The sequence below is a fragment of the Phyllostomus discolor genome, chromosome 7 (assembly GCF_004126475.2).
Source record: "Phyllostomus discolor isolate MPI-MPIP mPhyDis1 chromosome 7, mPhyDis1.pri.v3, whole genome shotgun sequence".
Taxonomy (NCBI): Eukaryota; Metazoa; Chordata; class Mammalia; order Chiroptera; family Phyllostomidae; genus Phyllostomus; species Phyllostomus discolor.
In genome coordinates, this window is record NC_040909.2 from 35,397,330 (window position 1) to 35,421,884 (window position 24,555).

Genomic DNA, 24,555 nt, shown 5'->3' on the forward strand with positions numbered 1-24,555 from the left:
GCTTCAACTCCTCCTGCTCTTCTGTCACCTGCACCGTACCATGAAGTCAGGTTGATTGCACCCCTGAAAGGCCTCTCAGATCTTTGTTTGTTTATTTGAACTCACATGTAAATTGGCTTGTTATATGCCTGGCATTGTTCAAATCTCTTTGCAAATAAAATGTACCATGCATCTATTCTAAGTTGCTTACATGCATTAGATTCATTTAATCCTCACAAAGTCTGTGAGAAATTGTTAGCCCCAATCTGCAGATGGATAAACAGAGGCATGAGGATGCATGACCTGCCTTAACCCCACAGAGCTGAGTAACAGAAGTAACAGAGTTGAGATGAGAACTCAGGCCACGTGGCTCCGGAGCTTGGGCCCTCAGCCACCTGCCCTGCTCATTGGGGCCTGCCACGGCCCTCAGGTCCTGTCCAAGTGTGGCACATGGTGGTCCCAGTTCTTGAAAACTTGAAGTTAGGTGATGTAAATATATTAATAAGTTCCCACGTAGAGTGTGTTTTGAGATACTATAACTCTTCAGTTAAAAAAAACCCCAAAACTCAAAAGCCTTCCCGAGGGGCCAGGCCCAGGGAACTGCGAGGTAGTGACAGTTTTCACAGCCTGTAGCACCAGATGAAGGGGTCAGGTCAGTCCTGCGGGCATCGCCGTATGTGGCCTTGCTTTGGAAATTCAGTGAGTCTGTGACTAGTGCCCCGCTATGCTATCAGGTCCTCTTGTTATAACAGAAAATCTTTTTTTATATCCTGCAACAATGGCATCCAAGTGACACTTAAGTGATGGAGCCTGCAGTAGTGTTCCAAAAATGGCGCTGACATCAATCGCTTTGGACCGGGGGTGAGAGGCACTAAAATGCCACAGAGAAGGCTGAAAAAGCTGACACATTCTGCTGCCAAATTCAGCAGCAGGTCCCCTGCAAAATGCTGAGCAATCAGAAACCCTCTTTAAAGCCAGAAGCCTGCCTCTGTGCTTTTAGATTTGGGCACAGTAAGAAACACCCCTCCCACTTTACATACACTTCTTTGGGAAGATTAGTCTCGTATGAAGTGAATTTTGAATCAAATGTGACTGCCCTGTGCTAAGCTCCAGCTGGTATTCTTTGCTGTTTTCTCGTCTCACCACTGAGAACGGCTGCCAGACTGGTTTTGCTGAAAGGCTGATCATGCCACTCTCCTGCTCAGAAACTTTCTATGGCTCCCACTGCCACTAAAACGGGTCCTGCTATTCGAGCTACTCCATCAGAATGGAGCTCCAATGGGTCTCCCATTGGGACAAGAGGTTCCCAAGGGTGGAGCTGCACCTCCCACATCACAGGTGCAGTAGCACAAACAGGGCCACACCATTGGGTCCTCCCTCAGGACCTAACTATTGAGGGGGGTGTGCTGCAGGTCTCAGTGCCTTGGGATGGAAGGGGACTCCTGAATGCCCAACAGGTGTGGCACTAGCTCAGTGCCAGGCCCATGGTAAGTCACCATTAAACACTGTGTAATGCATGCATGCATGCATGACCTTTATGAGAATCTGTCTTTGAGTCCTCTATGCTCAGGGACAGAGCCCGGGGCCACAAAGGTAAAGGGGTCTCTCAAATCTTAGGTGGTCCTGAGTTTTCATTTCCTTTATCTCACCTCTCTCGGAAGTGCCTGCGTTAACGAAAAACACTGCACATTTCTTACGTTTGCCTACAGCAGGGCTTTTCAATGCTATCGCTGTGACACATCGTTCTGGGGGACTGCCCTGTGCATTGCAGGATGTTGGCAGTATCCCTGGCCTCTGCTGAACAGCTGGGGTGAAGGGCACTATTGGCATCTAGTGGGCAGAGGCCCCCATCCAAGTTGTTAAATTAAATGACTCCAGACATTGCCACGTATCCTGGGCAGAGGCCGGATTACCCTCTGGTTGGAAACACTAGCCTAAGGCAGGGACTCTCAACGCCAATGCCATATTGGAATCACCTGGGGAGCTTTAAAAAACAAGCTGATGCCTGGGTCTCACCCTGTGACATTCTGATGTCTTTGGTTCTGGGAGTGGCTTGGTAGAGGGAGTTTTGAAAACTCCCCAGGGGTTTCTAATGTTTAGCCAGGTCTGAGAGCCCCTGGCCTGGTGCTTGGCAGTCTACAAGTTTCATATGCATTACAAGCTGCACAACCCCCCTGTGCGGGAGGTGAGGTGGATCTTCACTCTGGTTTGCTGACTGGAGAAGTGAGGTCCACAGAGGTGTGATGTGGCCCTGTAAGTGGTGGACTTGGGGTTTGAACTCTGTTCATCTGACGTCTAACCCAGTACTCGTTCCAAGGGGTAGAGCACAGCCTGGGCAGACTTGATGTTGAGTGGGTCCTCGATGGAAGCCTTCCCTCTCCCACTCTTTTCCCCCGTCCATGGTCTCCCACCTGCTCACTCACCCTTCAGTTTCCCTGTGTTCCTTTATACAAAGGCACAGCTAGCACTCATTACACTTTAGTGTGAGCATGGGGTGTCTTTCCCTCTTCCAGGGGAATCTGCATGTCTTAGCTATAACATTGATGGGGGGTGGGGAAGGTAAAAGAGGGTAAAAGGGGGATAAATGGTGATAGAAGGAGACCTGACTTGGGGTGGTGAACACACAATACAGTGTACAGATGATGTATTATAGAACAGTACACCTGAAACCTATATAAGTTTATTAACCAGTATCACCCCAATAAATTCAATAAAAAATTAAAAAATATAACAGTGAAAAGAAGGTTTTACATCAGCCCACAGATGAGGGATGGTTTGGGGTTGGTTCAGGACACCTCTGAAACAAAATCCAATTGGTAATTGCCTCTGGTTAAGGTTCACCTGGTTCTAGCTGTTTCTCCTCTGCTATCAGGCTCCCTTTCATCCACAAGCAGTTTTTAGAGCATCTCTGACATGTACTGCAGAGTCGGAGTCCTCTGTTGGTTGGATCCCCTTATCTAGACTCAAAGTTCCCAGGCTGGAGAGCATCTTTCTGGCTTCTGTGGCACTCACTGCACTTTGGCCCTGACTGGACACGTCCTGTGGTAGGTACCTAGATAACTGAATGCCAGGCCACACCCCCCAGGCCCAAGCCAGTGCCCCAGGGGAAAGATCACACAGTGCAACACCGTGACTAGATCTTCAGGTGCGTGGCGGAATTCTTCCCTTCTGTTCAGGGGTGGCATCAGACGCAGCCAACTTCAGAAGCCCCAGAGAAAAAATGAGCACAGTGGGGTGACAAAGCTTCTCCAAAACAGACATCTTGAGCAGAGATCACTTTTATTGGGTTGGTTTCATTTTTAGAAAAGGAAAAGAGGCAAAGCCAAGAGACAGACTGCTAACAGGTACTGAGGGGTGGCTGGACGTTTCTGCCCCATGCTGTGCAAAGAGTGGGATCCTGGCCCACATGCCCATACCACTCATTCCTCGAGACCAAGCTCGGCCCAGGCTTCAGTGCACCTTCTTGAACACTTGCTTGCAGACCACACCCTGCACTCTCATCTCCTGAAACAAAAACAGATGCTTGTCATCAGCCAGAGCAGGGTCACGCTTGGGGCTCAACACATCCAAGGGCAGCAGCTTTGAAAATACTCAGTGCCTGCTGTTTTTCCCAAGAGTTGCTCCAAACAAGCCAACTCCTTCGAAAGTTGGCTGAACTGGATCAGTAGAGGTCAGGCTATCACCTGTAAATTGATCTGGTTGGGAACCACGTGGCTCAGAGTTGATCAACAGGACCGGCCCTCTGATGTTCCCACTGCCTCCCTAAGGGGCCACAAGGCTCCAAGAACCTCAGGCCTAAATCCAGGACAGAGTCTGGTCCAGCCTTGGAAGAAACGAGGTCCAGATACAAGGCTTGACCCCTCCCCCACCCATAAAGGACTCAGTAGGTTTCCGAAGGCTAGGGTGGCAAACTAGTACAGTGGTTCCAGGTTTTAGTTGCATGTTAGGGGCTTGATAAATGCCTGGGCCCAAGTGAGACCAGTTATACCAGCACCTCAGTGGGTGAAGTACTGGAGTTGGTATTTTTGAAGGCTCCCAGGTGGTTTTAAAATATAGCCAAGAAAGCCCATGCCCTGTCTACAGGGCAGCCCCTGCCGATAGCTGCCAGGGATAATGACAGCACAGTGTTGCCACGCCTTCCAAGGTTTATTTTGTTTGTTTTTTGTGTTTTTTTGAAGGAAGCTAGAAATCAGAATATTTATGTAACGTCTCCTAAGTTTTAAATTGTTGGCTGAAGAAGTTCAAAGCCCACTGATGACCAAATAAAACAGGCCTGTGGCCCCCAGTTTGCAACCTCTGTCGGAGCCACAGAACTGTTGAGCTGAGAAGGCCAGTGGAGATCACAGAATCTACCCTCGTCTCTCTGCAGCTGGGGAAGTAGAAGCCCAGGGAGGAGACACTCAAGGTCAAGCACTGCAATCTCTGAAAATAAAGCCCTTATGCCTCTTCACCCAGATGTACACATTCTAAAGCTCTTGCAGATGCTGATCTTTGCAGGACCTCTATGTGGTAGGATGGCATTCTGCAGGTGAGGCTGAGGCAAGGAAGGTACCTACCCAAAGGCATCCAGAGAGTCAGGACTAGAACCCAGGTCACCTGGACCAGGCTACTTTCTTAGAAAGGAAAATAGTCGGGGAGTTCCAAGGGGACAGAAGGAGTGAGGAGAGGGCTCCTCTCAGAGGACTCCAGGCACTAAGGCCCCTACCCTGGATTTGTGCGTGCTTTTCCCAGACAATTCATGGGGTAGAAGTGGCTTTGACCAGAGGTCCCAGGCTGGAGAACTGGGTGAGTAGGACCCATACCTGAGCTGAGAAAGCTTCTCTTTCCCCAACCTAGATGGTTGAGATCATGTCTTAGAGAAGCTTAGAGAATTCTCCTAGGCTCTTGTCTGCCACACTTTGCCATGATGAAAATAGACATTATTTGGGAGTAAGTTTAGTTGTGCCACTTTCTAGCTGTGTAACTGGGATGTGAGCCTCCACACCCTGATCTTGGAAACAGGAGCCATGACGGCACCTGGCCCATAGGGCTGCTGAGAAAATAGACACAGACAGAGATGCAAAAGGGCTTGGCTCCACCATCAGCCGCCCAGCCTCACCTCCTCCCTCTGATTGGACAAGTGGGTTAGCCCAGACCTAGAAAACACACACACACACTCAAGCATCTTCTCCAGGCCCTTGGAAGAGAAGCTTCAGAGCACGACCAAGGCCCAGCCATGGGGCATTCTTCCAAGGTCCGTCCGGGCCACAATGGGGACCTCTAGGGCCCAGCTTGGCCTGGTCCAGCCCCGCCCCAGGAACCTACCAGGTGCAGCTCATCACCTTCAATCCACTGGGTCCAGCCTCGTCCCTCCTTCTCGCCCTTCTGCACACACTCGAGCTTGTCCCCGTCCCAGCTCACCGTGGTCTGCCAAGCAAAAAAACCCCACAGTGTACGTTAGTCTTGAGTATGCGGCCCCTGGAGGCTGGAGGAAGGGCAGCCCCAACCTCCATAATCCAGTCAATTTCAGTAGAGAAATCTGTGACCTAATGCCCCCTGTCCATCATGTGCTTTTATTAATATATGCAAATCAGTTTTAAAATTACAAAAACCTTAATAAATTTCATTTAAAAGGGTGAGTCGGGGAGAAAATGTCATTGGGGTGGGCCATCAGTGCAAAGGCTGAGAGTGGGGCTGGAAAGGGAGGAGGGGCTTGAGGGCTGAGTGGGCACGGGTGTGGGCGGGTGAGGGCTGCTGTTTTGCATCTTGCTGGTGAGAGGCAGGTTCACAGACTTCCCTGCCTGTCTCCAGAATTCATTTATTCATTTGCAAGGTCTTGGGACACCAAAATGTCCCCACCCCTGATCTCGAAGAACTGTTCATCTCACAGAGAATGACCTCAGATATAAATGGCCAACTGCAGGTAGGAATGGCGGCTCTTCCTGGCACTCCCTGTGCCGTCTGTAGATCTCCTGGCTGTCCCTTCAGAGCATGGATTAGCACTTCCACTTTACAGATCAGGTTAAGAGACTCGCCAAGTCCCTCCAGATGGTCAATGGCAGACCCAGGTCAGAACACAGACCTGCAGGGTTCTGAAGTCCCACTTCCCACTGAACTCACTGCTTCCCTAAGTGGCCCAGGGTCACCAGTTACAGGCCAAGGTGGCAGGAATCTACATGAGAGTCAGGGAGGGAGAGGCGCTGGGAGAAGGAGACACCAGGGCTGGGCCTTCTTGAAGGACAGAAGAATGGAGCTGAAGCAAAGAAGAGGAGGGGCTGGGGAGAGGAGTTCTTGGGGACCACCACGAGATGAAGGCACAGGATGAGACAGCAGGGATGTGCTCAGGAAGCTCCTTGGGAGGGTTCCAGGGAACTGTGGGGGATGGAGGAGGCCCCTTGCCCTGCGAGTGCTTGCTACCACCCACCCCACCCACTACCCTTGGGCCCTCACATTTTCCTGAGCAACGGCTGCCCTGCCAGGTGCTGGGCATGCTGAAGGGAAGACAGCTAACAGGTGGAGGCCCAGTGTGTGCCAGTGGGAGACCTCACAGTCTTGTTGGAGCAGCAAAGGGCCCACCCAGAAACAGGGAGCTCAGAGCATTGGAGTTTCAAGGTGAGACAGTGCAGGAGCTCATGGTCTAGACTGGGACCTGTGTGCAGGCACAGTGGGCATTGCCCCTGTGCGCCCCCTTCCACATGGGCCTGCTTCCCCGCTGCAGCAGTTAGAACTGTTTGCCCCTTGTTCACTGTATGACTCTGGGCAAGTCCCTTCTCTGAGTCCCAGTGTCCCCATCTGTCATGTGAGATGGTCAGAGGCCATTGGCTCAGAGGTCCTGGCTTTACAGAGGTAAAGTTCTAGGATTCTTTGGTTCCCGGCTTTGCTCAGCTGAGTCGGGATTTAGGAGAGAAGGAGAAATCTAGAAAATGGTTATGCATGGTGAGTAGCCACTCTCCATAGGAGGTCCACCTTCCCCTGCCTCCCAGCTTATCTCTCCTGGGTCTGTTGATCACTACTGCCCTCTGCTGTTGGGATGACACCTGCAATGATACACAAGCACAAGGGTGACAGGTGGAGCCAGCTGTGTTCCCCCAGCTTTGCACAGGAATAAATTAATTGACTTCTGCTCCTGGAGCCTGTTCCCTGAGGGAGACGGGGCATGGGAGGACTTGGGGTGGGGGTAGTAGTTCTCCCTGCAGAGCTCACTCAGGGCACATATCCAGCCTCATGCCAGAGAGAAGGTCCCTCATCCAAGTCGGAACATAATGTCTAATGAGGTGCGTCATGGGCAATGACCATTAATGGTCTCAAGCCACAACACAAGATGCCTGTTTGCTGGGTGCCTTGTCCATCCCAGGCCTGTGAAGGAAAGAGGGGACTGAGCAATCAGACAGCTCTCAACTTCAAGGAGCTCCCAAGAACACGTGGCTTCGTCATTAACTGAACTTCTCTTTGTGTGTTTATCCAGAAGTCTACTCTGCACCAAGGGCTCCAGACTCAATTGAAGACCAAGAGAGAATCATTGGTTCTTAGCTACGATAGACACACTTCTGCCTCTACTGGACATATGAGGGTCAGTGAGCACACTCATACCCTCTGTACTGCAGAACACAAGAAATGCTCCAAAGGCAGCCCAGTAATGAAGAGAGCACCTGCGATCTTGCTTCTTCAGAGATAACTGCTCTAACACTTTCGTGTACTTCTGTCTCATCTTTTTTTCCTATTGATACGCATATATATTTGCTTTTAAAAAATCAGGATTACATCATTTATGGTTTTGTACCCTAGTTTCTTTCACTTCAAGAAATATTCTCCATTAGCATTATTTTAATTGTTACATAATATTCAGGAATTGTTACATAAATGGCTACATCATTTGTGGGGCTCAGCACAAAATGAAAACGACAGGCTTCTTTTTAAAAAACCATTAAGAATTTTAAGATGGTGACAGCAGAACATTAAGCCAGTGAGGGGCCCTTCTGGGCCTGGGGCCCTGTGTGACTCAGGCCCACGAAGCTGCTCCCTATAGTATTTCACTGTACATACATACCATTATTTGGCCTGCTACCTATTTTTAGACACTTAGGTTATTCATAACTTTGTGCTACTAGAAATAAGACTTCCTCGTATTCACAGTTCAAAACACAAATTGTTTTCTTAGAATAAATTTCCTGAGGAAGAACTGTTGTGTTACAGAGTGTACATATTTTTAAGGCTTTTCACAAGCACTGCCAACCTGATCTCCGGAAAACTCACACCTGTTGACTTTCTAACACCCATGTCAGAAAATGAGCACGAAAGACACACTCATTAATGGTAAATCAAGCTTTGCTCCTGGGCTAACATGTCACCCTTTCCAGATCATTTGGGAACTTTTAACAGGGATCATTTAGATATAAATAAAAATACCTTACCAAAAGAATGGTTGATGCAGAATTTCAGGCATCATGATAGACTGACGGATACAGGGAGCAGGAGGCTCTTTGGGTATAGGGAATCCTTTCTTAGAGCCCCACAAACCAGACCCCTGAGAGAGAAGGATCCTTAACACACAGACTCTGTCAGTGTCCAAAGGAAGCACTTTCTCCACCTCAACCTCCTGCTGACCCTAGTGAGTTGGACAGAACAGCCTACTCCCCTCTGAGTTGGAGATACAGGGGAGGCTGAGCTGAGAGAAGTTAAATGACTTTCTCAGTGTCACCCACCTAGTGAGGGGAAGGTTTTGAACTGGAACATGGGCCTTGCCTGACTCAGTGCCCCCTTATTTCCCAGCCCAGGGCAGGACACCTAACACAAGTTGGCTAAAGTCCTTGGGGGCTGCAGAAAAAACCTGGGCATTGTGCTAAGACCTAGAGTAACCCCCACGAGAATCGCCTTTCAGTTAAGTCCAACCATTGGTGGTAAGTGCCAGGAGCCAGAGATGGGCCCTAAAGGCTTGTCCTAAAGAAATCACCAAGGAGAAGGGCAGAGAGACAGAGAAGTGCCAGATGTTCATGGCCCAGGGAAGTAGGTGCTTGGACTAGGGGGAGCAGAGGCTGTAAGAAGTTGCAGGGAGGCTCTTTATCTTGGGCGAAACGTATTTCATTTTTCAAGTGGGAAGGCATTCCAAACAAGAGTGAATAGGGACAAACCAACCAGTGCTGTAAAGCTATTCTGGAGGTAAAGTGGGGGAGGAACGTGGCTGGTAAGTAAAAGGGGCCACAACGCCAGACTAAACGCCAGACTAAATGCGGGGACTGTGGCCTGGAGCATTTTCAATGCCTCCAAATGCTGCCTGTGGCCTCACACAGCCAGCCCCATGGCTCTGATCTGTTGGGCAGAAGCATCAGGGAGAACACTGGCCAGGCAGGCCAGGGAATCTGCTGGGCTGCCCTCAACTATCATTTACACGGGGCTCCTGGTGCCTGCCCCTCCTACTGTATACCCGCAGCATGTTAAAACCAGTATTATCAGCAAAGGACACGTTCCCTGGAGTCAACAGACCTGGGCCCTCTGTCCCCAGCCACATGGACTGACTGGGCAAAGGGATTAATCTTCTCTGAGCTTCAGTACCCTCACCTACAAAAGGAATTAATAGTCCCTGCTGTGCAGACTGTTTCATTTGGTGGTCCCCAATAAATCACATGCTATTCACCCCCGTTATATTGATTGTGGGCTTGACTTGCTTTGGCCGGCCAATAGGAAATCAGTAAGCACAACCCAAGCAGGGTCTTCATAGGTGCTTGCACTTTGGGGGCGTGTCCTCTCAGAATCCCCTCCTCTCAGAACCCAGCTGCTGTGCTTTAACGGAGTCCAGGCTATTTTACTGCAGAGAAATGCCATGTGGAAAAGCCCTGGCAGCCGAGAAAGAGACATTACTGCAGAAGAGCTAAGTCCCCCAACTGAGCTTTCCACTGCACAGTCACATGGAGCTGAAGAACTGCCCAATCAACCCATGGAATCACAAGACTAAATGGTTGTTTTAAGTTATTCGGCTTTGGGCTGGTTTGTTGTGTGGCAATAGACACCTGAAAAACCTGCTTTACCAGGTGGTGCTGAGAATGAGAGAAAAATGCATCAAATGCATGGGGCTGGCTTGTGAGGCACGAGGTAATGGTGACCCTGAGGTCCAGGGCTCAGATATAGATGGGGTTTGCTTGTTGCAGTTGAACAGCAACTAAAGTTTGGGTTTTTTTAAGTTGGAGATTCGTGAAGAGCTGATGGACGTGCTATTTATCATGGCTAAATATTTCCAAAGCTCCTTCCCTTCCCGCAGACTTGGCTCAACAGGGGACTCGCAGGGCTGCCTGCTGAGCTGGGCACCCAGGACCGCTGCTATGCTCACTTCCCGTAAAATTTAATTAGTCTTTGTTTAAGCAGAAGAGCTATTTGGAGACTTCCCACGGAGAGCTGTGATGACTCCAAAAATGTGACTTAGTTCTCCTCCTTCCACTCCCCTACATTCACTTGTGGTGGGAAGGGACTCTTAAAGCTTTGTGCCCTGTGGGAATAAACCAGCCATTGCCCAGAGGATCAGCTTTGTCCTAAGAACAGAAAAGGGGCTGGGGAGTCGGGGAGCAGATGACCACCTAGAAACAACGGAGAAGAAAGAAGGAAGGAAGCAATGTTGCAAGGGGATCGGGTAATAAGCAATGGTCACTTGTTTTCTCATCATATAAAACGTAACTTCTGAGACCAACCTTCCCCAGGACCCAAGAAGAGATCACTCTGTGGCCCGCCTCTGCCGCAGCCTGCCACCTCTGCTAGGCCTGGAGCAGCAAGGTCTGGGACAGGGATTCAGCTTGGTCCACGGATGACAGATCTGAAAGGGTCCTTAAGGTCTCCTTCAATCTGGTTTTCTAGCTTGGATCCTCACCACCACTCAAGGCATTGAATCAGGGTCTAATGGGGTAATTTCAGCCCAAAGGAGGCTCTTGATGCTTTCCAAGTGGCACAGGGAGGTGGTTATCCTGGGGACTGAGGTAGACACGGTACAAACCACAGGGACGGGCACTGCTGCCTCCAGCCCCCCACCCACATTATCTCTGGGACTTCATCTTGGAATTGGAGCTCAGAGAAACCCAAGGACAAGGGGGTGGGTGTCCATACTCAACTCCCTTCCAAACAGTAATTCTCATCGCATAGACCACTTTCAAGTCTGCAAATCGGCTGTGGTCTAGAGCAGCTGGTTGTGAAGCAAAGCCAGTCTAACTTTTCCATTAAAAAACTAATAACTTCCAAAAACTCTGGCCCTGTCAGCAGCTTTCCCAGAAAGACAGGCACCTACTGATGAATGAAGACAGCTTGGCCTCACTCTGACAAGGGACTGTCACTTTACAAACCATTCTCTAGCTCCCCTGACCACTTAGAAAGCCCGGCTGGCACTGCCACACGGGACCAGTGACACAGAAAACCCGACTCCCGCAGGCCTGAGGAAGCATGTCCCAGGAAAGTCTTGAGGCCCCCTTACCCTGTGCAAGTGACCTGTGCTGCAAGTGACAGGCCATGCCCACTAAATGGGTCCATCTCTTGGCAGTGACCTGGCATGAACCACAACTAATGGGTTTCAAGTTGCCTGCCAAAAGCTTGTGACTTGTTTTTGTGACACAAAAACACCACTGCAGTGAGCGGGGCAGGCAGGACGAGCACTCACTCATGCCTTCACTCTTGCCCACCCAGCCCTCTGCTTAGGGACCTCCCAGAGGGCTGGGTCTGCATCTGGTTGTCTCTGTGGTTCCAGAGTCAGGTCACAATAGAGTAGTTCTTGTTCACCGTGATTCTGCTTGCAGAGGCCAGAACCCGGATTGACCCACGTCTGACTCCAAAAAGTCTGTTGCTCTTTAAATTGGAGGGAGTGGGGCAGGGCGGGGGGCAGGGTGTGAACTGGAAAACAAAACAGTGTGCTTTCTATACATGATGTGAATCACTGCATTATGAAGACTGGCCATTCCTCCTGGAGTTTGATTTTCCCCTTTGAGGGCTCCTGGGACAATAAGGAGGTTCTCAGCCTCTGGAGCTTGTGTTAAATAAGTGAGCAGATTGGAAGGGCAAGGAGGGTAACAGAACCTGCCAAATGCCTAGTAATGTGCTGGGAGGATTCCATGATGTATCACTTGATCTTTAAGCTTTAGAACAAATATAAACGAAGCTTAGTTGAGTAACCAGCCCAAGCCACCTAGGGGTTAGGAGTTGAGCCATCACTTAAACCCGGTTCTTTCTGCCTGAGAAGTCTACGAGCTTCCTGGAAGGCGAGGCTGCTGCCTAAGTGGATGGGCTGGCTCCACTCCCTCCGATCCATTCCTAGGGGGCTGGCAATTATCTAAAATCAGCACATTTAGGGGGGGAAAGCCAATTCACTCTAAAAGCAGATTAAAACTAAATTAATAAGGCCTTAAAATGTGAACAAGTAATTAGGGACATAAAAGCTGTTAAGAGCAACTACTACAAACCAGTAAAGCCACAAAAAGGCTTTGTGGGCACAGGAGAATGCAATTCTAATGCCATGAGGAAGCTTACAGCAAATGATAATAAATTCTTCGGGCACACAAAATGATAAAATGTTAAGACTTGTCTTGGCATGTCATTTTTTAAATTCCTTAAACATTTAAGAAAGTACTCACAATCAATTTGAAAACAAGAAATTGTCAGAGAGCTCAAGGCCCCCTGAGGCCAAGGTCCTGGGTGGGGAGGAGGAAAACAGGGCTGGGGATGGGCGCAGGGCTCCTGTAGAACTGCACTCGGTCCTTCTGGGGGACCAGAGTTGAGGGTGGCCCTGAGGCTGGGCTGGAACCCAGCTCTGCCCGCAGTGCAGCCTGGAGGGAATCCACGTAAACTGATGTGGACCCCACCTGTGTACTGCGCTGGGACGTGTGAGGGGCACCCAACCCAGCCTGGGCTGTAAGGAAGGGCTTCCTGCCGGGAATAAAAGACCACTGCCATTATCACTGTCACCACTCATCATCTGAACAACGTGCACTGAGTACTCACTAAGTGCGGGGCAGGGTGTTAAACAGAATGTGGGTCACAGCAAGTTGACTCCTTAACCCTCCCGGATCACTTCTGCTTCTCCCCACTTTACAGAAGTGGCCACCGAGGCTTTAAGGCCACCTACCCAGGAAGTGGGCAGACGAGATTTGACCCTAGTAGCACCCTGGGCTACTGTGCTCTGCCGTTCCCTGGTCTAAGCTGACCCCTGAGTGAGCAGTAGGGTTTTGCAGCACGGTTCTGTGCAAGGAAACAACATTCAGCAGTCATGGGTTCCACACCCGCACACCAGCGCTGGGCGCTGGAAAGAGAGGCAGGTCAGCGAGGACCCTGCTCTCAGAAGCTCACACACCCCTGGAGAAGACGACGAGCAGACAGAGAATTCCAGCAGAATGGGAAGTGCCAGGTAAAGGCAGGTGATGGTGGATATGCAAGAGGGAAGGCACGTCATCAGCCTCTGAAGGGGAGACAGAGTTCCAACAGGGAAGGGTGCCTAGAGGAGGTAATACGGAAAGCAATGCTAGAAGTGGCACCAAAAAATCGACACATAGGTCAGGTTAAAACGTAAAATTTGAAGAAGAGGCATCTGGGACTCCCGGGCAGAGGGGAGAGCCTGGACAGATGCAGGGAGGACAAGGCAGCACGAGGGAGGCTTCTAAATGGGCTTGCCTGGCTGGGCTGTCTTGGCCTGAACCTCCCCACGGAGCCTGATCCTGCACCTCCAACCCCCAAATTTACTGGGGAGATCACTCACAGCCCTTCTTCTTCCTCAGCTTCACATCTCTGTGGCTCTAACAAGCCAAACCTGGTGCAATGGAAAAATCCAGATATTTGCTTATCCAGCAGGCAGAGCTGGCTCTGCTACTAGGGGCAGTGCAAGGATTATTAGGCCCATCCGAAGGGAGGGTGGGGAGTAAGGACTGGCTGTCTTGCCAGAGTGCCCGGAGGGGTGCCGCAGCACAGAGTCCACCCTCTGTTTCTGGAGAACAGACACAAACGCTCCCAGAAGATAAGAGTTGCTGGCTGGGTAGCTGGGGAAGAGCGGGCAGGCCAGGAGCTCTTGACATAGTGCTCCTTGGGGCCGGGGGTCCTTTTAGTCACAGCAGGATACCAGCCCCCACCTTAGAATCAATGGCAGGGAAAACTCGCATTCCCATCTGTTGAATGAATGGCAGGAAAACATTCTAGAGGTACTCTTGTAATTTTTCAGACAGTGAACACCCTTTTCTTGTTAGACAAAATATCCCAGGCAATGCAGCTATTTTTTCTTCCATAGAGTAGCCTTATAAACTTGGGTCAGCCCCTGGGGTGACAAACGCCCCAATTTTCTTAGGCCAGGAGTGCTTGGTCATCATGTCCAGTGCCACACAGCCCATAAGAGTGTCAGTCAGGGTTTAAACCCCCTTCTGCCCAACCCTAAGCCCATGGCCTGCCCTATGTTCCCACATGGCCATCTTGCTGCCACAGAGGCTGTCACTGTGGAGCAGCACCTACCTAGCAGCCTGTGGGCCTGGGTCAGGCCCAGCTCTCCTGCCTTTGTTGGGCATTCAGGAGAATACCAACAGCCTTGGACAGAGGCAGGTCTGAGCTTCAACCCATGCCCACCTCTTTCAGGCTGGGTGACGCTGAGTAATCTACTCCACCTTCTGAGCTCTATTTCTTTATCTGCAAAACGGGCTAATGAGTTTGCCATAGAACAGAGCCATAGGAGGAAATGGAACCAGGGGCTGTGAGGACCTATTTCAGTGCTGGACACACAAAATACTTGGTAAGCAGCAGTTCCGCTCTTGAGCTTGCCCAGCCTGTTTCTACGGGTATGGAGAGGCATGTGCCCCTCAGGCCTGCCTCCACTCATGCGAGCCCTGCCAGCTTTGCTCTGGATGGCCAGGTGTCCCTTCACACGTCACCACCCCCCGAAATTGTCTTTTGGAGGACATGGTTTACACAGTGAGGGAATTAGTAACAACTCATATTGCCAGAGCAGTTGAGTGAGGGCTTTCCCGCATCTACTCCTCACTTTTATAATTGTCCCCATTTCACAGGCAAATAAAGGCACAGAGAAGTGAGGTAACTCACTTAAGGGCAGTAGGTTTTAAGTGGCAGAGGTGGGATTCCAAAGATGACAGTCTGGCTCCAGAGCTACACTGGTTACAAATCAGCCAGATGGCCAGGCCCCACTTCCGGGGGAGCCAGGCTGCAGCTAAGCGAGAGCCTGAAGGGAAGAGCCGCCCTCCACCCTTGAAGCTGGGGTCTGTGGCCAGCAGGGCAGCCTCCAAGGGGGGAGAATGGAATGTAAACCAGACGTCGATCCCCCACACCTGATGATTCCACCCCATGACACTTCTGCTTCATCAGGGGACACTGCATTTGTGAGTCTGAGAGCTTCGACCCCTTAACATAACAGCAATTCCATGTCTCTCTGGTGACATTCTGGAGTCAGACGGCCAGGATCCAAACCCTGCTCCACCAGCTACCTGATTTCAGACAAGAGATACCTGCTCTGCCTTTCACTTTCTTCGCTCATAATATAGAAAGGATTTTAGCATCTCCATCAGGGAGCTGTGAGGAGTAGAGGACAAATGCATGGAAAGTGCTTAGGACTGCCAGCACGTGGGAAATACCAGACAAACTTCAACTGTTATCAAATGACAAGTGGATTTGGCAGTGATAGAATCAATGGCTGCCATTTATATTGTTTGAGGGTCTGCTATTTCTACTCAACACTCATTTGACAAACACACTGGAGCCCACTGTGCTGAGCACTGGAGATAAAAGGGGTAGTTCCTCCCCTCCCCGAATCTCAGATGCATTAACAAGTGTCACAGGCGCCCAGGAGCAGCACCTGCAGAGAGAAGCAGTGAGGCAGAAGGCGAGGATGAGGGGCTGGACAGCAGGACAAGATCGATGGAGCCGTTAAACATGGGTTGGTCTTGACCAACGAGTAATTATCTTCCTGGAGGAGCAGGCTGGGGCCTTACCCCAGGGAAGTGAGCAGAGAAATGCAAAAGGGGGTGGCAAGTGAAGGCACCTGCAAAGGGTGAGACGGGACTGGTGTGAAGTGGGAGGGAGGGAGTGGGGCTGGAGACGCCGGTGTGGCCACATCCTGCAGAGCCTGGGTGCCACCTGGCCTTGCCTGTCAGTGCTGTGGAGTCTCCAGGGGTTTTGAGCTTAGAGTAGCATGATCACATTCCCTTTCTAGAATGGAAAGGATAGGCTGCTGTGTTGGGGACAGTGGAAGGGAGATCAGTGTGAAGATACTGCAGTCATTAAATGCAACAATCCATGGAAAGTGCTAAGCCTGGCACACAGTAAGCACAAGAGATGCTAATTGTTATTATTATTACAGGCAAGAGATAGGCAGAACTGTGGGGATGGGGAAAGGGGAAAGGGATGCTAAGCAGCAGAATCTATGGAACTTGTTGGCTGATTACCCATAAACGCTTTTCATTTATCCTCACAGTGATCATTTACATGGCTACATGGTGGCTTGTGGAATTAAACGCCACAGTTCCTAACCACCCGTTGGTTATTTGGCAGTTAGGAACACCAGCAGGAGGCAGCCTGCTCTGTAAACCATACAAAGCAGGAGTCAAGAGATCTTAAGACCGATCACCAGGAGCAGACCCCCCAGGTCCCTGTCGGTGGAGTGGGAGAGCAGCACCCCCTCTAGGGTTGCTGGGGGATTGCATGATATAGGTGGAGTGCTAGGGCAGGGCCTGCCACACAGCAGCCTCACTTAGTGGCTATGCTTGTGTGGGTCATTGAGGATCATTACCACCCAGCTACAGACCTTTCTACAAATAAATACAGTTTCTTTTCTTTTGAATGATTTTCCTGGAATATAATCCCATAAGCGGGACCTCTGAGTCAATGAGTAAGATGACTTTTCTGATTCACTGCGCGCTGTAAGATGGGATTTTTCTCCCCTCATTTTCTGAGTTCAAGGCCGGTTGCAAGGCTGGCAAAGGTGGGTTGTACAGCCTGGGTCCCCTTCATCCCTGTCTCCTGCTTTCATGCCCATCTTGTTTACACAGTTCTTCCCCAGAGAGCTCCCACGCTGTCTTTGGACCCTCGCCAGGAAAGGGGGAAGGCAGGCTGGAAGGAGAGACTTACTAACATCCAGGTATTAAAGACAGCTAGCTAGCACTCTAAGGTTTTTTCGTATTAAAGGAAAAACCTAGAGAAGTCTTTGGATAGTTAGCCAAAAGAAATGTGCTCTGATGGAGGCATTTCAGGCAACACACAGACACCTGGAGTCCCCCTTGGACAAGGGTGTGTGTGTGGTGTGTGTGTGCATGTGTGCCCTAGCACAATTCAATTTACACAACAGAGAGAGCAACAGAACTGCTATTGTGACCCAGAAATGGTCCTTGCTCTCAGAGGTTTCAATCAACTCCGAGCCAAATATGAATATATCCCGATCACATGTGAAATGTCTGCAACAGGACCTGGGCCGCAGGGGCTGGTTTCTAGAGACTTCCATGGGGAAAGGGGACACTAAGGACAGCCATCAGCTTGCAGACTCTGCACGCCTGCAGCAGAGGATGGAGGGGTTTCCTGCCCCACCCACCCCGCCTGGAGGCGCTGTGGAGCCAGGGGTCCGGGTTGACTGTGAGTGCCTAGAAATCCTCAGAGCCTGGGGTGGTAAACCCTCAGTCCAGGGCATCAGAAGGGCTCTGGCCCTCCGGTGCACACAACGTCCTGGCTTCACAAGGCACTGTCCCCTGCACTACCTCTACGGCCCTCAGAATTTGCCCTGTAAGCAGCAGTCGTGATGCCCGTTTTGTAGATGTGAAAACAGAGGCATTGTGTCCAATAATTTAAGGTCACCCTTTCCACACCTTCATGGCTTGTCAACACTGGCCACCTCCAGGTTGCAATGAGGCTCACAGTAAATGTCAGCCCTCAGCAGATCTCCGTAGGGGGGCTTGTAATAGAGGCTTTTATGTAGTTAGAATCCTTCCTCTGCCACCACCTGGCTGGGTGACCTCGGGTTACAAAGGTTCTTAATCTCTCTCAGCCTCTGCTTCTCATCTGTAAAGCGGGCATAATGATAATTACAGAATAGCAGTTGTTGTGGAAACCAAAAGAGAAAACTTGCTAAAACCATTTGGTACAAGCACGGCACTTACTCAAGACTGAATACATAGTATCTCCCTTTGTGCCCGCCTGACAAAAACCAAAACCTAACAAACCACTGTGATTCTTGAAAGCTACTTGGTAAATTTTATTTGGGTGGTTTTAATTATTCTTTTAGTAATCCTCAAAAGCATGCTGCTGACACAATTTCAAAGGTCAGAGAACTCTGGCTAAGACGTGAACGAGAGTCTGTCTCCCGGCCAAATGCCCGGGGCCCAACCCAGAAACTGCCAAATCCGATGGCACGTGCAGCTCTGCAGCCCAGGGGTTGTTCCTGCCACTGGCATGGTATGTTTTTAAAAAATAAGAACAAAAACATCTATTTAATGAATCGAGAACAAGATCAGAAAGCTGGCAAGTTTACACCAAAGTGTTGACAGCAGTTTGGTGGAGTTCATGTGCCATTAGATGAACAGATGGATGGATGACGGACAGGTGAAAGTAAGAAAGTCAAGGAGGGAAGGGAAGGCATCAGAGATGGTTAAAAGGGACAGAATTCAGAAAATCTCTAAGTGCTGGTATAGAAAGATGTCTAAGAAATATCACTGAGTTAAAAAAACAATACACTGAGAAGTAGGTCTTTCTCTCTCTCGGTTCTCCCTCCCTCCCCTTTTGGCTTCAGAGACTTTGATCAAGTCATTGATCAATGGATAGAGATTCCCAGACAGATCACCAGGAACAGTGGTAACAGGGGTAACCTCTGGGGAACTGGAATCAGGCCTCAGCGAGACGGGGTCCTCTCCCTTTCAGTTGACTCTCTCCTGGGCTATTCGAATTTTTCCCTTTTACAATAAAAACAAAGAACCCCGCAGAGGGGCGGGGCCTTGAAGCGGAAGGCAGGCTCTGTGGAAGGGGTCATCCTGAGTTCAGAGCTGGATGGGGAGGCAGGGCCTCAGCCAGGGAAGAGGCACCGGGCTCCTGTGTGAACAAAGCCACCCCCTCCAGGGACAACCTGTCCCGCTGCCCATGGTGGAATGACAAATGGCCCTTCTGCCACCACCATGCAGAGCCAGGCTGACGGCTGCAATTCCTGGCCGAGGCTCACTCTTCTCCCACAAAAGCCACTCCTGCTGCGGGAGCTGAGAACAAAGAACCCAGTCATTCCTCACTCTGAGGGATTCCCTGGTCCTGGAGTGGGGAACACAGTTTAGAGTTGAGGAGCAATTTCCTTCTTCAAGGTCCCCCACCCTGCCAAAGCCTACAGCTGTGAGATTCAATAAATGCTAATGGTTTCAAACTGGGCTGGAGATTGCGTCTGAGTGGAGAAAGGCGTGCAGGAGGCGGTGGAGAAAAACCAGTCCTAGTCTACATAGCTCTACCAAAATGATAGCTTCTGCTGCTGTGGGCGATGTAAAGGCTGAAGAGAACAGACTGAAAATGTGAGCTGAGCGACTGACTCTGGGCTACAGGGACCTGAATCTCTCCATGCTTCAACTGGGGAGACCACAGAGTCACTGCAGGTGGTTCTTGGCATGGATCACTATGTCTCTGGGGGCCAGGTGATGGGCTAAACCGGCCAGCGGTGCGTGGCTCTCTACACCTGATTTTAGAAAGACACAGACGCAGAGACGTTTCTTTACTCCAGAGCAGTGGATCGAAAGCTGTAGTTGCATCAGAACCACCTGGCAGGTGTGCTGGCCCCACTCCTGGAGTTTCTGATTCAGTAGATCAGGGGTGTGGCTGAAGAGCCTGTGTTTCTAACATTCCCGTGCTGCTGCCAGTGCTGCTGGCCTCCGCTCAGGGAACCACAGCTGTGAGGAGCCTGCAGCACACACAGTGACAATGGGCCAGCTGATCCTCGACCTCAGGTAACAGGGTGGGATGAGTGGACGTCAGGAACCTGGACAATGTCCCATCTAAAGGGAGCAACTGTGACAGTGTCCCAGGGAGCCATAAGGCACAGAAATAATCACACGCCCAGCATTTTTAGCATCTTCATTTTTTTTTGTAGGAACAGTTAGAAATATGGATTTTTTTTTCTATGAAATTTTGCAATCTTTGGCAATCATTGGTAACTGGCTCTGAAATTTTTCAAATATTGTGCAGGCCAAACAAAATACATCTGTAGGCCAGATTTTGCCTTCTGGCTAGGAACCTTATCTGTGTTCCGGGGGGAAGAGGGGCAGGTCGGAGATCTCTGAGCCAGGCAGCCTTGGAGAGGAATGTCAGCCTGACCACGCCTCTCCCAGCAAGGTTCCCTGGGGCTCCTTGGGGCCCTGTCTGGGCTCCCTGTCTCCTCCCCATCACTGTCCTCTCCTCTGGCCACATCTTGCACTTCAGCCACACTACAGTCTTCTAGACTGCATCTCTCTCATCTCCATAACCTCCTCCCAGACAGGCCTTTTCTGACCATGATCCCCTCGGCCTGGAATGTTTTTACCCCTTCGCCACATCCGCCCCGAATTCTTACTTGTCCTTGAAGGCCCCACTCAGCTGTGATCTCTTCCTGGGAACCTTCCATGACCACTGCTCCCCCAAGGCCCTGGCCCTATGCTCCCCAGCCCACTGAGCTTCCATCACAGCACCGGGCTGTAATGGCCTGAAGGTCCTATGTCTCCTCCACTGGCCCGGGTGCTCTAAGAGGCCTTGCTTCCTCCATGTCCCCACACTGAGCCCAGGGCCTGCCATGGGACAGGTCCAAAAAAGCATGTACCAAATGCTGTTGTCTTGGCCTTGACCTTCATCTCACCCCCTTCCTGCCTGCCTGGACACTTTCTGTGTATCTTTCAAGCCACAACTCAGACTCCACTTCCTGTGGGAACTTCCCTTGACCTCCCAGACCCAGGAGGGGGTCCTTCTCTGCTGGTCCTTTCTCTATGTACATGATCGCAGTATGAGTGGCAGCTTTGATCTGGCTCCCCCACTACCCTGAGCTCTGTGAGGGCAGGACTCTCAATGTGATTCATCTCAGTAACATAGACAGGGGCTGCAAAGATAGAGCAAGCACCTTGAAATGCTCGTAGGACCAAGAGAGGAATGAACAAAACATGAATGAATGATCCCCTGTGCAAAGTGACACCTTTGTAATGTGCTGGGAAGAACACATTAGAATGAATCAACCTGACGCTGAGAACACACTGGCTTCCTCCCAGCTGCTGCTTCTGGCTGGTGGGTGCAGAGTGTGTGGTGCAGAGGGGCTGCCGCCCTGCTCAGGACCCCGGAGGGCCCCTCCACACACAAGCCTCAGGGTGGAATTCCGTTACGCTAACCCTCCCAAAGCCGTGCTCTTCACTAGGATCCACTATGCAGCTGGGCAGCCAGGAGAGAAAGGCGAGGAGGGGCCGAGGAAAGCCTGTGCAGAGGGGCCGTCTCTCCCCCGATGGGCAACAGCAAGGTAAGTGAGTAGCCACCCAGTGAGTCCTGGGGCAGCAAAGACCATGAATCCTGCCCAATTTCCTCTAGTTTGTCCAACTGCTGGGCTCCCTGATCTGCTCACCCACCACTGTCCCACTGCCGGGTTAAGAAAACAAGGTGGCCCCATGTCCCTTCCTTTGTGTCCAAACCCCTACCTTTTACCTCCAGTTCTTTTCTAATCAAGTACAGAAGTGACCCTCTCCAGAACTCCTTCGGGGATCCCCTCCTCTGTGTGTGTCCCTTTGTCCTCACTGATCTCACCGAGTTTGGACTGTTTGTATGTCTCCACCACAAAGACCCTGGGCTCCTGAACAGCAGGGATTGTGCTGTGCGGGCTGTGGCCCTGCACAGAAAGTGGTAGGTGTGGTGCAAAGGTTAAGGGCAGGCACTCCGGTGCCCATGGGCTGAAGTTAAATCCTCCCTCTGCCATTTACTCTGCTTCCCCAAGACCACACAACAAGTCCTGCCTCAGTTTTCTTATCTGTAAAATGTTGTGAAGATTGAATTAAAATCAAATGTGAACAGTACCTGGTACATAGTAAGCACTTGATGAGTACTAGTATTCCTAGGTGATCAAGAAATGCTTTACACATTAAGGGAAGAAATAAAAGTGTGAAGATAATTAGCCAGGTACAAGCCAACACATTCCAGAGGTTGTGGGTGACCCAAAATAAAGAGAGATGTCTTTTTGTGTGCTGTGAGTTACTCAGGAGTGAGCTGGGGGTGACCATTCTCACAGGGCAATTCCGTGCGGCCAGGGGCAGATCCTGGGCAGGGCTCTGAAAGGCGTGGCCTCCCCTACCCAGAGCAGACCTTTCAGTCAGCCTCTGGGCAGGTTAAGTGACCTCAGGTCTTTTCAAGGAACAGCCTGGCATTTCCCTACAACAACAGTGTTTTCTCCTACCAGTGGCCTCTCCAAGGACACTCCCCATCTGCTGTCCCCTCTTCTGCCATCATTCCACAGCAGGCTCGCACTCACTCCTGACCACCTTCACATGAATCAACGAAAGAGGATGTGCCCTCCAGGGCTGGGGCTCCTTATCCCCAGACACAGGTACTCTTCAACCACAATCCCAGTGAACCTCAGCCATCTGGTTTCTACAAAGCCTACCACTAGACAGACAGGAGCTGGCAGAGAGCGGGAGCGTGGGCTTCAAAGTCCAAAGACCTAGGGTTCAAATCCCATCTCTTGCAAGCGTCTTCCCCTGTGGAGCCTGTTATTGCCTAATATGGAGTGACTAATCTCTCCCTCACTGGGCTGTGCACGGTGCAGAGAGTACAGCAGACACCCCCCAACCCTGCTGTGTATAATGGAAGGGGGAGGAGGGAAGGGCCAGGGGACAGGGACTCATCAATAAGCTTAAACTATTGACAGCTCTGGACTCAAGACTGTGAAAGGGAGACTGGGAGCACCCTGACCTCCCAGTGACCTGAGAATGTTGATGGTGGCCTGCGGCTGACCTTCCGGGGTTTGCTGTGACAGCACTAATTGGGGTCTCTAGGTCACCAGCTTCCCACCCTTGGGAACAGGGTCTCCCTCCCCTCCCCCACCCCCACTGCTGAACCTTTGGCAGGAGCTGCAAAGGAGCTGACCTTCCCAGTAGGTGTTGACTGCAAGGTTCAAAGGAAGCTCAGCTGCACACAGGCAAAGATAGATAGGAAAGGGGATGGTCAGGAGCCAAGTCCTCGTTTTTTTTCGGAAGGGGTAGGTCAAAGACTCTGGCAGAGATCACAGTGCTTCCTGGGCTTCAGGCTAGATCATATAGGAAGTTTACATCTAGAGGGCTTCCTGTGTCTCTTCTTTATTCCCTCCCTTCCTGCTCTCATTCCACCAGCCCACAGTGCAGCCAGAGAGCAGTCAACAGACTTGCCTGGAACTCCAGCCCAGCCCCTCCCTCCCTAGCTGAGTTACTCCAGGCATCTTACTTACTCTCTTTGAGATGGTTTTCTCATCTGCTAAATGGGTGTACTCACCCATACCTCCCTCCCTCAAAGGCTGCTGGGAGGAGGTGAAGTCAAGGGTATAAAAAACATGACTCAGTGTTGGGACACAGTGGAAACTAAACAAACCTAAGTTTTTATAACGATAGCCCTCCAGTTTGGATGGACCAGGATGCTGGATGAGTGGGTGCTGCCTACCTTGGGGGTTGAGAGTGCCAAGATCCCTGGTTCTTAAGAACACAAGGGCCCTTGTTCCCCTCTCAAATTAATTAGCCCAGCCTTTGGTCAGGTCCCTTGGGCAGGGCACGTCCGGGTGTGTGTAAATCCTCACCATGCACTTGCGGTCATCTATGCCCGTCAGATCCTCCTCAAACTCCTTCCCAACCTGGAAGTCCATGATGTAGTTCCTAAAAGTGCTCAGCGTCCGGATGATCATGTGGTCGCCATCCTGCACGATCTCTTTGTCTGGCTTCAGCAAGTTGGCAATTTTGCGCAAGGCCACATTGACATCTGCAGGGGTGCCGGAACAGAGAGGGGCAAAGAGTTGGCCAGAAAACGCAGAGGGATCCCTGGGCCCCCTCACCCGGGAAAACAGCTGTGGTTCCCTTTCACTTGCACTGTCTCTGCGCTCAGCCAGTCTGTGCCTTTTAAGACTTTTCTACTTTTGTTTGCACCAAAGTTTCCTGCCCTATACTAACCCTTTAAAGACAAAAACTAGGAAACCAAGCCCAGCTTTCCTAATGAAATTATCCACGTCTAGAGCCAATTATCAGATATTTACCTCTAACGAACCTTAACAACTCCCATCCTCCAATAGGAAGCCTGCTGGCCACCCTCGGAGCCCCGGCAGCTGACGCCCTTTCTGCGCAGGCTCTGGGGAGGGGCCCCTGGGAGGGGTTCGCGGGGCTCCCCGGGGTCGAGCTCCGCGAGCAGTGGCTTACCGAGCGCGCGCAGGTACTCCTCGAAATTCTCGTTGGCCAGCATCTTCCAGTACCCGGTGAAGTCGACTGGCATTTCGGGGGGCGACTGGGGCTGACGGCCACGGATCGGGCGGGAGCTCTAGGTTCTGCCGGGGCAGTGGCTACCGAAGCGACCCGGCTGGTGGGCAGCCCGGAAATGTGCGCCCTCAAGTGGGGCGGTGACAGCTGGATTCCGAGAGAGCGCGCACAAAGCGCGCAGGAGGATCCATTGTAGCCGTCGCTC

At 51.0% G+C, this 24,555-nt stretch overlaps 1 protein-coding gene across 1 annotated transcript; it reads right to left on the reverse strand.

The window, feature by feature from the left end:
- Window positions 1-3,239: 3,239 nt before the first annotated feature.
- On the reverse strand, window positions 3,240-24,555 carry RBP1 (retinol binding protein 1). Its single transcript, XM_028518269.2, has 4 exons — window positions 24,294-24,555; window positions 23,684-23,862; window positions 5,284-5,385; window positions 3,240-3,483 (listed from the first exon to the last, which is right to left on the reverse strand). The coding sequence occupies exons 1-4, from the start codon at window positions 24,364-24,366 to the stop codon at window positions 3,430-3,432; spliced, it is 408 nt and encodes a 135-aa protein (XP_028374070.1). The 5' UTR covers window positions 24,367-24,555; the 3' UTR covers window positions 3,240-3,429.